Here is a 13,463-nt window from a genome sequence, read left to right as displayed (position 1 = left end):
AATTGCATAAGGTAAAGAATTATCCAAATGTTTTTAGTAAGCATTGTAAAAATAGGACTGTAATATTATGAGGCATTTTGGGTGAACTCTGGCTAGTAAATTACAAAAATTTTACAGACCAAAATGGGAATCTTGGAAGTCGATATTTGATTCACCAAAATTTTCAATATCAATGCCAATATCCAATACTGATATTGTACTGGTGCAACCCTACCAATGACTGAAACCTTATCACATTTAATTTCTTAACCATAAAGAGAATCAGAACAATTCAAATGCAAACCTTTAATTTGTCATCAGTATTAGCATACAAGTACACAACAAAGTCATGTGACATATCCAATTGTCAATTAGCATTAGGTTATGCTTTCAACAGTCATATGTACAATTTTACCAACAAGTGTGTTTTAAGGTCCAAGTCCCTATCATAAAAAGCATTAATTAATAATTAAATGCCCCATATCACTAACCATCAGATTTTAAAAACATACTACTGAGATTTGAATGAACCCTGAGAAAACTAAAGTCACACAAAACAATAATTATTATATTTCAGGAATAAAAGAGTTTAAAAAAAAAAGTAAGTATATATTGAATTTGAGGCTAGGTTCTTACTATAATCTTGTTGTGTTGCATGTGCAAAATACAAAAGTGTGGTCTGCGGTTATTATTGAGACATTCAAGGTGTTCCTATTTGAACAATACAAATGATCAAATGCATTTTACATAAACATATTCAAAATCTGTGTGAACTGATTAGTTTCCTGACAGTAACGTCCTTACTCTATGGCAAACGTGATGATATAGCCCCACCATGTGTTTAAAAGCAGCACTGCACATGAAAAGTGCACTAGAAATTAAAAAATAAATACACATTTAAAACTCCTTAATTTTAACAGGGAATGCAAATTGTGTAAAAATGTTTAGGTCACTTCAATAAAGGATAAGAGGTAATGCTTTCATAAAATAATTAACAAATCACAAAAAAAATAACATCAATAAAACAAATAGCACTTAAAGTTAAAAACCTAAGGCTGTAATTATAGGCAATACAAAAAGTACCATCAATATCCACCATTCTTAAAATTAATTGCAAATTTAAAAGCAGCCGCCATGATAATCATATTAGACCAAAACTAGTTCACTCCGTGTGCACTGTACCAACTGCTAAAATGTGTTTTAACAGGAAACAAGAGGTATGAAGGTGCAAAGAGCTGCATCAGACCATGTTGGTTTGAGTGTTAGGGCTGCGGCTCTGCAGGTCCTGTACCTGGTCCAGGACCCAGCTGATGTTTGGTCTCTCCTGAGGGTTCGTCACCATGATGGAACTCAGCAGAACTTTCAGGCCCTCAGAGTAACTGCAAACAAGATAAATGTACAATTAAATGCATGTTTTACGCAGTACTAGTTATGTCTTATATACAGTACATAGTACAATAATTGTATCATTTTATTTTGTCCTGAATTTTGATGGCAAAGAGCTAGTTTATTCAATTGCTTTCAGCCATTACCACATATTGTACATACATAGATATTCTGCAGCTGCTCAGCACCTTGACAAAAACAATTCTGCTTTATATGTTTTTTTATGGGGAATTTATATGTTAATCTAGTACATTTTAAAAAATACACGTTTGAGACTGACCGGCAGGACTGTGGAACGGTCACTGGGTTCTGCACAGCGAGGGCCACACTGTCGCCCTTTTGAAAAATGAGGTCATAAGGTCCCTCCTGCATCATCATACAGTACAGCACACAGCCGAGTGACTGCAGGGACACAAGAGAGAGAATACACATATGAGATGTGTTTTTTAATTATATTTACAGTCATGTTAACAAGACTTTACCCAGATATCAGTGCGCTCGTCAATAATGCAGTGGCTCTCCACATTGAAGAGTTCAGGAGCTCTGTAGGAAATAGTACACCTCTGTGCTGCCCAGTCCTGAACGCTCATTGCCTCCCTGCTTCCTCTGACCTGGATAAAGACAATAAAATAATTACACACTTGCAAGTGGATAATATATAATCATATAATGATAATAGTATTAATATAACTTGTTATACATGTGACTGACTGAACAGTAACCAGTTAGCTGAAATGATCACTTTTTTATTACTGATATTCACCTCTATCCTGGCTCGGTTCATTGACCCTAGATCCATCAATACTGGCTTGTCATTTTCATCCAGGAGCACATTGGTAGGTTTAATGTCTCTGCCATTCACAAAACAAGGCAATAACATTAAATGCTATGAAAGTTGGAGATTATTTTGTATCAAAGCACAGTTATCCTTAAATGTGGATGCATTTACCTGTGTGCATAGCCCCGCTCATGGATCGCCTTAAGTCCAGCACAGATGCCTCGAAAAATTTGCAGAATTTGTTTTTCAGGCATTAAACTTCCTTTGTCTCTCAGTTTTTCAAGAACTGACCACAAACTTCCCTTCTGTTCAGGTAAATAAACACATCTACTTTAAGCTCATGTACATTTATTATTTAGTTATTTTTAGTAGACATTTGTGGTATGACTTACACTCATGTAAGGTAGGAGTAGCCACGCTTCAGTTTTGCCAGCACGTTCGACAAAGGCATGTGCCACCAGACTCAAGATGTTTGGATGGTTAAACATTTGGTGCATCTCAATCTCTGTCTGTGCATCCTGCCGCCCCTCACGATCATGGCACAAGATCCTCTTCAGGGCATAAAAGTGCCCATCTTTTACACCTTCCACCAGATCCACATAACTGAAGCCACTGAAAAAGGGACAGAGAAAACATCAACAATAGAAAAGGCGAGGTTTAAAGTATATTGCAATAGTATGTGCTTCAGAAGTAATAATGAATAGATCATATCTTACTCACCCTTCATCTAGCTTCTGAACAAAGTAGTATTTCTTGTTGTCAACTGTGACGGACCCACGGGCGCAAATGCACATAGTCTGTCCCATAGCGACTACTGCATTGCTGAGCATCAAACTTTAAAAACCTACACAGAAGACAACATTCAATGACAATTATGTACCTGGTTAAAATGCCATGGTGTAATGATGAGTTCTTTCTTGCTCATTGTCCAAACAGCTGTCAGGTTGTTGCTAAATGTTGTGTTGCACTATAGTGGTCTGGAATCATGAAAGTATCTCAAATAAGTACATCAGTGGCAAATGTAGTAAATTACCAAATCACATACTTTGGTGCACAGGTATTTTGGTAACCTGGATCGGGCATATACATCAGTTTAAAAACATTCCTTACCTCTTATTTTCATGATTCGAGCTTTGTTTTCTCAGTTAGCTTCGACTAGCGGCTGGGCTAATCATCTTCTTCGTTGGTTATAAACAAAGCACATGCCCCACAGCGCCAGAATAACACTAGCGGCGTTAGTGGGTATTGTGAAAGGGAAGCTATGGCGGATCATAAACGAAACAGATGGGGTCCTAAGGCCGACGGAGGTGATATTTAAGCTCTTCTGAATACCTAGATGCGTTAGATATGGTTGCTATAAATGCGCGTTTTTATTTTCATGTGGAAATAATGTGGATCACATAACATAACAATAATAGACTCGGAAAACGTATAAAAATTCTTCTAAGCTAACATGCTAATGCTAACACATACAACTCGAAACTGTCTTACAAGTTACAACATTATGTGCGCTTTATGATATATGGATTTGACGCATTTTCATTATTGAATACATAACATGGACAATTAGCCTCACATAAAATTTTTTGCATTTAAAAAATATTACATCAAAGAATGACAACAACATTCAAGCTATGATGATTTACTACAGACTTGTTTACACACATGAAGAAAGGTTTGCACACCATATTTAAGGCACAACATTTGTTCCATGGTTCACTGCAAATATTAGATTTAGCCCCACAGGTAAAGTTTAATCGTTTGTTATTCTGTAGCTCCCTGAAAACAGTTGTTCATCTGGTTGAGTTGTCTCGCCTCAAGCAGGGTCGCAGGAGGAGGGAGACAGAGTGAAAACTAAGCCTGTCTCTTGTAGCACTGTGGGGACCGCCGCCAAGCGCACATCGCAGCATCTTTCCTCCAGTGATGAAGAGGAGGGCTCAGCCGACCCACCGGTGCCACCAAAAGTCTCCAAAATTGGTTTTAACCTGAGTGGTCAGATTGGGAAGAAATCTAACAACCCCATATCCATCAAACTTGGAGCATCTGTAAGATTTGGGGTCATGGGGCAGTGCTATCATTTTTATTATTATTCTGTGATTTTAATGGTAACCTGAATGATATATGTTATATTTCTTTTGTTTGATAGAAACCTAAAGAACCTGTTTCTACAGTTCCTCCTAAAAAGGTTGGGCTTGCGTCAGTGTTCAATGAAGACGATGATGTAGGTGCACACTGGATAGTTTCTCTGCTAATTTAAAGTATTTTTCCGATTGACTCATATCTCTTTCAACGCAGAGTGAACCAGAGGAAATGCCACCTGAGGCAAAGATGAGAATGAAGAACATTGGCAGGTATTGTTTTCATTAATTTATCACAAAGGCATAAAGTGATTATGTTTAAAAGAGAAAGAATGTTATTAAACGAAACTATATTTTTCTATTCCCTAATATTGTGACTATAACCTATTTAATTTCAGAGAAACACCGACATCTGCAGGGCCTAACTCCTTCAACAAAGGAAAGCAGGGTTTCTCTGACAATCAGAAGCTTTGGGAGAGGAAGCTAAAGGCCCATGCAGAGGATGAAAACTAATTAACAACAGTGCAGTAGTTTTAATAAGTTGTCATTGAGAAATACAGGACTGGCTGGGTTTCATCAGCTTATGTCTGTTTGGACACTTTTGATTGTTCATTTCAACTCAATCACTGCTTCAAGATTATTCTGCAGTGACATCTTGTCTTGAGATGTAGAAGGTACATTTGTGTGTAACCTGTTTATCTCCCCAGGCTCTAATATGATTACAGTAGATATTACATCCATGTCCTGTATCTTTAGACTGATATTAGCTCACCCAGAGAAAATTCTGTTTAATGTATGTGTGAAAATGTACATAGTGTGACTTTTTTATTTCCAAGTTCAACAAAGTGGGACAAACATGAATATTTGTACAGTATAATTACTGTTCAATATCAGATGTTTTTAAAGGTTAATTTCACTTACTATGCCACACTTTTATGCTATGGATTTGTTGTAGTCTTATGCATTTATTCTTTTGTTTATTGATCAATACACCCCCAAAAACTTTTACCTACAAACCTAGTTGGAGAGTTGATTATAAAATATGATGTCCACAATAAGACTCTTTACATAAGCTGTAGGGCTTAGAAGGGGGAATTCTTTCAGCCTGTTTGTACTAGTTTAGGTCATGAGTTCAAATTAAAGTAATGAGGAAATCTAACTTGTTACAATCACTCTTCTGAAATATGTTTATAATAAAATAAAACATCGTGAAAACATTTGTGATGCTGGTATTCCCAATTTCCATCCATCCATCTATCTATTTTCTTCCACTTATCCGGGGCTGGGTTGCAGGGCAGCAGTCTAAGCATGGACTCCCAGACTTCCTTCACCCCAGACACGTCCTCCAGCTCCTGGGGGACCCCAAAGTGTTCCCAGGCCAGCCGAGAGACATAGTCCCACCAGCGTGTCCTGGGTCTTCCCCAGGGCCTCCTCCCGGTGGGACATGCCCGGAACATCTCCCGAGGGAGGCGCCCAGGCATTACATTATTATAGGTATTCCCAATTTCCTCTAAAGAACATGCATAAATTAGTTTGGAGCTTTTAATTTTTAGTTCCACTGTGCTTTAGTTAGTAAAACTGGAATATGAGCTTCACTGAGATTTACTTTTCATGCTAGGGCTGAACGATATGATAAAGTTAATCCAGATTGTCTTCCTTTTTATTTATCTTGAAAGATGACCACTGACAGCAATTTATTTGTTCTGATCATACAGAAAAATCCCGCACACTGTCTCGTTTCGGCCGAAACGTTGCACGGTTTGTCCTAATAAATTTCACAGTTTGCAAGTAAGACGGTGTGCGGGATTTTTCTGTATGTTCTGGGGCTGCTCCCTCTCCTCCAACGCGCCCGTCTCTAGTAGTTGATGTGCGAGGCTCTCATTCTCTCATTTGTTCAGATCAAAAACTAATAAAAATATCTTTCAAATTGAACATAAACAATGCAGACTTAATAAAAAAAAAATCTTCCAAGGCTGAATTCTGCTCCACCACATACTTTTAATCACAGAGAATTGGCTGTACACTTCTCCATTAAAAAGACTTAAGATGATCATTGCTGATTAGAAATGATTGAATCTTGATTAAAAATCTATTAAAATTATATATTAACTGCACAGCCCCAAATTATACACATTTCCATAAAATGTAGAAATGTCAATTGAGCTGTGGAAATTTCCTTGACTTGCGATAAATCTGGGTTTTTAAAAAGAAGTACCATTCATTTCTGAAGAGAGGAGAGTCTTTGACGGGGCATGGCTTTCCTCAAACACCTCCAGAAGTCAGTGTTTTTTGCAGATGTAAATTTGAGAGCTGGTAGAACTTTTAAAGCTTTTTGAATGACAACAGGAAGTGGTGGGTCCAACTGTGGCAAGGAAACGGGGGCCTTTTTTGTCCATATTAGCTGCAGTTTGAAGCCGGAGTTTTGCAGCAGCGCCTAAAGGTGTGAAAACAAAACCACAATCATTTCAAAAACAAAATGAAACACAGATTTTTGTTTTCCAGTGAAAGTCGCGATGTACATGTTAAAGTTAAACGAAACAACAAACGTTTGTGGTCATATTCTTTGTTATGTAATACAAGATTGTACATCATTGAAGAACTGTGCGTACCTGTACTCCTGATTCTAGCACAAATACAGCATTGTTGTCTGAGAAGTATTCAGCCGACAGAAGACAGATCAGCATCTGGCTTTTTTGAATAGCATTCATCACGTCCTTAGTGTAAGCTGCAAGATTTAACAAATAATGAGTTAACAACAATGATAAAAAAAAATATATATATATATATATATTTCTAAGTAGCCTATTCACATTCACATAATTAATTAAATTGTTTGCAGACATTAATATTATTTATTAATTTCAATTATTTATTATTACCTAAACTACAAACCTCCAATGGTCAGGGTTTATAAAATAATAAACTTCAAATTCAGTTACTAATGGACTAATTGGAGAGGTGTTGGTGTCCTTGCCCTGTAATTTTTTAAATAACCAACTTTTCCTGTTTTCTGATTAACTGACTGCAATGCAATAAATAAAGTGGCCCTCTTAAGCCAGTCACAGCAGTCTGGCAAAATTATTTTGATTGGAGAGATTAAATAGGTATATATATAAATGTACATTGGGTGATATTTGGCTCTTTGGTAGTAACACTTAACATCTATTCATCCAAAATAACCCAACGAAACCCTGTCTCTGTGCAACACTGACCTCCCCCTGGCAGGAAGTCCCGGTCCAACAGGCAGAGGCGATACCCCCACTGGTCCTCCAACACATGGGGGAGGAGCAGCTCCAGTCTCTCTGAAGGCACTTCCACTTGGAGAGGGTCCAAACAGAATGGGAATAGGTCATCTAAAAATGACATCTGTAAATTATCAACCTGATTACAAAAAGCATATTTACATTGTAGTGCTGTGACCTACCGTGGTTGTGTCTCAGAGGAGAAGAAACCATCTCCATAGATGTGGTACTCCACACATTTGATAAAAATACATCAAAGTCTTTGTGACCTGATTAAGAAACATTTGAATGAATGCACAGACCATATTGTACTTGTATGAGGTATTGTAAAAGGTATGTTGACATATTGGCAGTAATGGGAAGAATACTGAGAATGTATTTAGTTACAGAATACTGAATACCTACATTAAACTGTATTTTGTAACATACAAAATGAATTTATAAAGCACAGTTTCAGGACCCTGCCATCAATACGAGCATTCATGATCCTGTTTAGGTGTTTGATTTTCAATAAAAAGGTGACAGGACTAACTGAAAACTGTTGGCCAGTGCTAACTAGCTTGTGACTTTAATTTTATGTGTAAGAGACTTTTTTAAGAGGACAAATCATGTTCTTTCTGGTCAGATTGTGTTAAAATAAAGCTCAGACTAAAGTCTAACAGAGCCTCAGACAAATCAGTGCCTCCAGTTAGCATTCCCAGTATCACCTCACCTACATCTGCTTTATCAAAAGTCCAGCGGGATTTCAGAATGAGCTGTATCTCCAGCCACTTCACACGCACAACAATCCCCAGACCTGACACAAACAGTATTGGTCCCAAAGTGTATTCAATCAGAGATGACCATTCTACTATAACATAAAAAGCACATAATTATTACATTTATTTACCAAAGAAAAGTAAAGTTGCACTGTGTAACTTTTCAGGCAGAGGGCCCGCCACTTGTCTCTGTGGAGATGCTATTGCTTTACCTTCAGTATTCCAAAGTATAGCATTAAACTTTTCAGTCTCAGTTTGTAACTGAAATACATCTTATATAAATTTAATACAGTATCATATATAAAGGCAAAGTGGCAGTATCTCCAAAGTAGTGGACCCCCATCTGAAAATGTATGCAGTGCACCTTTAACCTAGTAAAACTGCTTACTTTTATTGTTCTTCTTGAGGTAGATTGTTGCACTGTCATTTCCAGATGTGTTTTGGGCAATGCAGATGTATGTTCTGTTTATGTCCTGGGATGTCACCTGTTCAATCACGGCTTTTCCAATGACCCGAAGCTCCACTTTAACTCTCTCTGAATCACTCACTCTGAATCAGAAAAAAACACATTTTTATTAAAACATTTTCATTTAAGAATGTGAGATTATAGTGGCTGTGCTTTATACTCTTCATTTTCGATCTCCTCCATTGTCATGTTCTTTAAATAGCCATTGTTTTTCAGGAACCACTGGATGGCTCCTGGTGGATCTGCCTCAGGAAAATCCACCACACATCTTAGTGTATAATTCAAACCTATTTTTCAGAACAGAAAGAACGGTCATGATAAATGGTTACATTTTTATATAGCTTTTTTGTGTCAGTGGATCTGACCACTCTATGTTTACGCCAAGAGCAGCATTTGAACCGCCAACCTTCAAATCAGCGGACAAATGCTCTGAACTACTGTCACCCTGTTAAAGGACACTTCACTTTTTAGAACTTAAAATAACAATGCATCTGCATTGGATTTCGTTGTAGCACTCCATCTCAGCAATGGTAATGAATCATGAAAAAACATTCACTAAGCATTGCAGTCCGCGTGGTAATACAGGCATGCAGTCGTAATGAATGTAATTTGACGGTAGAAATGCTCAGAACGAGGCTGATTGTGGACTTAAAAACAATACAGGAGACTTAAAAAAATTTCCTGTGACACAATAATCCAGATAAATTTTTAAGTGATTTCTGAGACTCAGTGAAAGACCTCTTCAGGATTCATGGAACAAGTGAGAATGAAGCACAACACAGGTGATGTATGTCTTTGATGAGGGAACATTTACACGGATTATTATAGTATGGATAAAGGCTCGAAAAAGACATACACAATAACCTGTGTCTATTTTCACTATTTTACTGCTACTATATTATAAAGAAACATACCCAGCTCCGCCTCTTGTACTGAGTTATTCTCTGGACGCAGGATTCTTGGAGGGTATATACCACGATCTAATGTCACAAACAAAACAAGTTTAAAGTTTAAAGTGGGGTTAAAGTGAGTAAATCAGTACTTTTATATAAAAGTAGTAGTCTGATACATGCATTTGTAATTATTTTAATGGTTTCATAATGTTAGCATGTTCTAGCTTAGGCTATAAACTAAATATAAGGTTACACTGATCAATATTAGAACAAGATTCACTCAGTTTCTTATGCCACAGTGGTTTCAAAAAGGTGTATAGCACATATATACATGTATTAGGGCATAACCACAGAAGTGAAAACAAGGAAGCCTGTGGTTTTGGGGTTGGCAACCAAAATGTCATGAACTAGATTATGTACCTTACATGCTTTATTTGCCCAGTACAGTACTTATCAACATGATTACACATTTGCCCATAACAGACTTACGTAAAGCCTTTACGGTGATAGAGCTCCTGATGGTCCAGTTAACCCCTCTCTCTCTCAGATCTCGGTCACAGAAGAACACACCATTGTGATGTTTCTGTACTGTGTGTAGGCAATGGTGTCCAGTGGGGCAAGATATTTTTCTTTTTGACTTAGACACAGTCCTGTTTCCCTGTTAAAAACAAACAAACAAACAAACAAACAAACAAATAAAAAGATCAGATAGATAACCACAAATGTAATACTCACAGTTGAATATGTTAATTTCTCCAAAGTCTCCAAAGTCTCTAAATGATTTCATAACAGTCTCCAGATGATATAATATGAAAGAATGAATAAAAATAATAATTTACATGAAAAAGAAATATATAGACACCCTTGACAGCAGTCACACTAAAGAAATTATCATCAATTTCCAGAGATACAGGCCAGACCACATCACTAACACAGGACATATCTAATGATGTAACAGTGATGTGATTTATATTACATAAAAGGCCCATATTATGCAATTTTCTGATCTCTGTCATACTGTTGTCTCCTCATCACAAATCCAGAGTTGTGTTTTGTCTCATTGGCACCTGTTTAACACGCAAACCCCACTTATTTAGCCTGAGTGTTTTGAGAACAGAAATCATCTTGTGAAGCCACGTGATAATACAGGAAGTGCTCCACTGTGTTTTTAAACTCCATACACTGTCATTAGAATCATTTACATCATTTCCGTCCTGGAATTGCTAATCTCTATAGAACAAAAGGCTCTTAACTTTAAAACTACTGCTTCATAACATCACGAGGTTGATGAGCTTTGGAGATGTAGACCATAGACTGAAATTTCAGGATTACTCAATGTGTGAATGAAACAAAACACAACACCAGGTATGTTTTTGAGGCCGTAACAGCATTTTAACATGGCTTAACGCTCACAAGAGTCAATTTTGTGTAATGTAGGCTTTTTAATACATTTCTATATGTGTCTATACCTTGTACCAGACAGTGCTGGTGCTGTTGCCGCAGCTGTGCCCTGGACATATGATTTGTCCTCGAATTCCGATATACAGTGTCACTCTGCTCTTCTCGGCACTCCAACATCCCAATGTGTTATCAACAACCTGGAGATGGAGGACCTGCCAACCACCACTGCACAACACAGATACATTTAAAATAAACTCTTGAAGTTATACATTATTACAGCAGTTAACCATAGCAACAGCCTAACCTATCAACTGTGAGTTACACTTTATTTAAAGGAAGGTAACTTTTAAGATGAGGGGACCCCCACCCGCCAAGTCCTTGCTCCAGGTATTCATGGATCAGAGTCATTCCCGTCTTCACAAGAAGGTCCACAGCATCTGGGCCTTTCAAAACCTTAGACTACTACCATCATCTGCACTGGTAAGGAGCAATGTTCAGTCAACATTAGGAGAACTCCTCACTGTTTTAAATTGAAGCTATAAAAAAATAACTTTCTGATGTGTGACTTGTACTTAGGCCTGGAGATGTCAACTGCTTGTCTCCATGGAGAAGTTTAATGCCATACTATGGAACATTGCAGCTAAAGCAATTACATCTCCATGGAGACAAGCAGATAACATACCCTCCAACAGAAAAGTTACATTGTGCCCCTTTAGTTAAAGTTCGAAAGGTTGAGTGTGGTCATATTGTCAGACTCTAATCTCCACTTGTTTAAAACTTGAGTAACGATCACTCAGTCAACAATAAAATATCCTGATTTAATGTTCAAAAATGGTCAAATCCACCTTTATTTTGTGATTTCCAAATAATGTCTATTGACTTGGGTCGCAAAGGTTTGTGACTTTTAAAATATGGTTCCCTAGAAAAAAAAGTTTGGGAAACACTGCCTTAGATCATAGAAATACTGTTGAACATTCACAACACAAAATAATTACAAAAGTAACATTGTGCACCTTTAAATAGAATATCAACTATTAAAAACTTCTTGTGAAATGTCTTCAGCTTGTAACAATCTAGTCAACTTCTCGAAACCCTTGGTACTTGTTACTCTGATGACTGGGGATTACTCAATAAAATAAAAACAATAACTTTTACCTCTCTGTGCTTCTCAGAGTGCAGAGAGTTAAAGTTGAGTGATGTTTCCTACAGTATAATGTTTAAATGTTGAAAATATGTATGGCATTACACAGATTTTTACACATTTATTGAAGTTATTTACCTGGTTAGACATGTGTAATTTCCTGAGTGTGCTACTTCAGCTTTGAACTGAGCAAAGCTGTTCTCAGTCACTGCAGACATCTCCTGTTCAATCCTTGTCCACTTCTTACATGGCATCATAAACACTTCTCCATTGATAGTTTTGTAGTGCATTGTTGGTGAGGGCTCCTGATGAAGATCTGTGTTCAATAAATAAATACATACATAATATTTAGACTTTTAAACATTCAAAGTTTACTTAAAAATCTTACCTTTGCACACTGTCAAAGAGACACAGGCTAAACAAAGCATAATAATGTTCATTTTTGCTGGAACATATCAGTACTTGCTCATGTCAAAACAACCATCTCCATCTGACAAAATTTTCCATCTGTAGTATTAGCAGCAACAGGTCTAACAGTTCAAAGACAAACATCTTTCATCACTGTGTTGAGACTCAAACCACTTCCTATTACAAAAGCATACCCTCGTGTGCGTCAAGTAAAAATACGTGGTTATCGTAGCCAAGTTTTGTTTTACTCATGCTGTTTTCAGAAAGGCCATGTAACTGCTTCCAGGTTGGGTGACTTTAACCAACATCTGCATGAGAAATACGCTTTCATCATTGTTTAAATATAGAAAGACTAGGAAGAGTACATCACACGAAAACCATCTATATTGTAATGTAATATGTAATGCTAAATCAGTGCTACCTGATGAATCTTCAAAGTCATAGTGTTTGTTGGCCCTGTCCTCTTGTGACCAGAATTAGTATATATTGCCCTATCTGGCAATGGCAAATATATGCTATATAGTTGATTCAAATACAAATATAAATAGATAAGAACTAATGTATTAGCCCAACTTGAACTGCATTTCTCCAGAGTAGATTCTCAACCATAATTTTCCAGATTATATTGGTAAAAATAGAAAATATATGCAAAGTCCAGACTCTAGACCCAAATTTGTAGCCTTTTTAGCCTTTGTAGAATGATGTGACAACAGTCTCCGAGATCTAAATAAATACATACTTAAGTTGTCTGAGTAAAAATATTGTATAAAATAAGTCATGCTAACAGCTTCTTTCCACAAGCTGTTATACGTTTGAACAATGCACTTTGAACTTTGACGTAGCAATTTAATATTTTAGATACTTAATCTTTGTATCTTTATTTCACAGTGAAAATGTTGTCTGTAATGATTGTCTATGGATTGTTCATGTTGT

The 13,463-nt window shown here is 36.9% G+C and overlaps 3 protein-coding genes across 7 annotated transcripts; 1 reads left to right on the top strand and 2 right to left on the bottom strand.

Annotated features, from left to right (window-relative positions):
* Positions 1-270: 270 nt before the first annotated feature.
* Positions 271-3,376, bottom strand: stk16 (serine/threonine kinase 16). Of its 2 annotated transcripts, none has more exons than XM_020938957.2 (8): positions 3,254-3,376; positions 2,864-2,987; positions 2,536-2,755; positions 2,315-2,448; positions 2,129-2,216; positions 1,848-1,976; positions 1,646-1,767; positions 271-1,358 (listed from the first exon to the last, which is right to left on the bottom strand). In XM_020938957.2, the coding sequence occupies exons 2-8, from the start codon at positions 2,971-2,973 to the stop codon at positions 1,220-1,222; spliced, it is 942 nt and encodes a 313-aa protein (XP_020794616.2). In that variant the 5' UTR covers positions 2,974-2,987; positions 3,254-3,376; the 3' UTR covers positions 271-1,219. The 2 variants fall into 2 exon arrangements, with proteins under 2 accessions (XP_020794616.2, XP_055010570.1); XM_055154595.1 differs by having other exon boundaries at positions 2,864-3,120; positions 3,254-3,325.
* A 5-nt stretch (positions 3,377-3,381) lies between these two features.
* LOC110172922 (PEST proteolytic signal-containing nuclear protein) lies at positions 3,382-5,438 on the top strand. Of its 2 annotated transcripts, none has more exons than XM_020938882.2 (5): positions 3,382-3,450; positions 3,968-4,188; positions 4,290-4,364; positions 4,439-4,494; positions 4,620-5,438. In XM_020938882.2, the coding sequence occupies exons 1-5, from the start codon at positions 3,405-3,407 to the stop codon at positions 4,732-4,734; spliced, it is 513 nt and encodes a 170-aa protein (XP_020794541.1). In that variant the 5' UTR covers positions 3,382-3,404; the 3' UTR covers positions 4,735-5,438. The 2 variants fall into 2 exon arrangements, with proteins under 2 accessions (XP_020794541.1, XP_020794540.1); XM_020938881.2 differs by having other exon boundaries at positions 3,397-3,450; positions 3,965-4,188.
* Positions 5,439-6,199: 761 nt separating this feature from the next.
* LOC110172967 (interleukin-18 receptor accessory protein-like) lies at positions 6,200-12,720 on the bottom strand. Of its 3 annotated transcripts, none has more exons than XM_055154594.1 (13): positions 12,511-12,720; positions 12,261-12,438; positions 12,137-12,184; positions 11,050-11,206; positions 10,070-10,238; positions 9,602-9,667; positions 8,848-8,974; positions 8,610-8,770; positions 8,176-8,310; positions 7,646-7,732; positions 7,434-7,574; positions 6,831-6,946; positions 6,200-6,655 (listed from the first exon to the last, which is right to left on the bottom strand). In XM_055154594.1, the coding sequence occupies exons 1-13, from the start codon at positions 12,560-12,562 to the stop codon at positions 6,440-6,442; spliced, it is 1,653 nt and encodes a 550-aa protein (XP_055010569.1). In that variant the 5' UTR covers positions 12,563-12,720; the 3' UTR covers positions 6,200-6,439. The 3 variants fall into 3 exon arrangements, with proteins under 3 accessions (XP_055010569.1, XP_055010568.1, XP_020794591.2); XM_055154593.1 differs by having other exon boundaries at positions 8,176-8,313; positions 12,511-12,719; XM_020938932.2 differs by lacking the exon at positions 12,137-12,184 and having other exon boundaries at positions 8,176-8,313; positions 12,511-12,718.
* Positions 12,721-13,463: the final 743 nt, after the last annotated feature.

Source organism: Boleophthalmus pectinirostris, unplaced genomic scaffold (assembly GCF_026225935.1).
Source record: "Boleophthalmus pectinirostris isolate CB_2022bp ecotype Guang Dong unplaced genomic scaffold, ASM2622593v1 HiC_scaffold_19, whole genome shotgun sequence".
Classification (NCBI taxonomy): domain Eukaryota; kingdom Metazoa; phylum Chordata; class Actinopteri; order Gobiiformes; family Gobiidae; genus Boleophthalmus; species Boleophthalmus pectinirostris.
Note: the sequence above shows the minus strand (reverse complement) of the source record. Positions and strands in the feature narration are given on the sequence as shown.

Coding starts and splice junctions, on each gene's coding strand:
- stk16 (XM_020938957.2), bottom strand. CDS start 2,973: ATGCTCAGCAATGCAGTAGTCGCTATGGGACAGACTATGTGCATTTGC. Junction 1,768..1,847: donor ACGAGCGCACTGATATCTGG/GTAAAGTCTTGT, acceptor GTGTCCCTGCAG/TCACTCGGCTGTGTGCTGTA. Junction 1,359..1,645: donor ACCGTTCCACAGTCCTGCCG/GTCAGTCTCAAA, acceptor TCTTGTTTGCAG/TTACTCTGAGGGCCTGAAAG.
- LOC110172922 (XM_020938881.2), top strand. CDS start 3,405: ATGGCGGATCATAAACGAAACAGATGGGGTCCTAAGGCCGACGGAG. Junction 3,451..3,964: donor GGGTCCTAAGGCCGACGGAG/GTGATATTTAAG, acceptor TCTCGCCTCAAG/CAGGGTCGCAGGAGGAGGGA. Junction 4,365..4,438: donor TGTTCAATGAAGACGATGAT/GTAGGTGCACAC, acceptor CTTTCAACGCAG/AGTGAACCAGAGGAAATGCC.
- LOC110172967 (XM_055154593.1), bottom strand. CDS start 12,562: ATGAACATTATTATGCTTTGTTTAGCCTGTGTCTCTTTGACAGTGTGC. Junction 12,439..12,510: donor CTCTTTGACAGTGTGCAAAG/GTAAGATTTTTA, acceptor TATTGAACACAG/ATCTTCATCAGGAGCCCTCA. Junction 6,656..6,830: donor TGCTAGAATCAGGAGTACAG/GTACGCACAGTT, acceptor TCACACCTTTAG/GCGCTGCTGCAAAACTCCGG.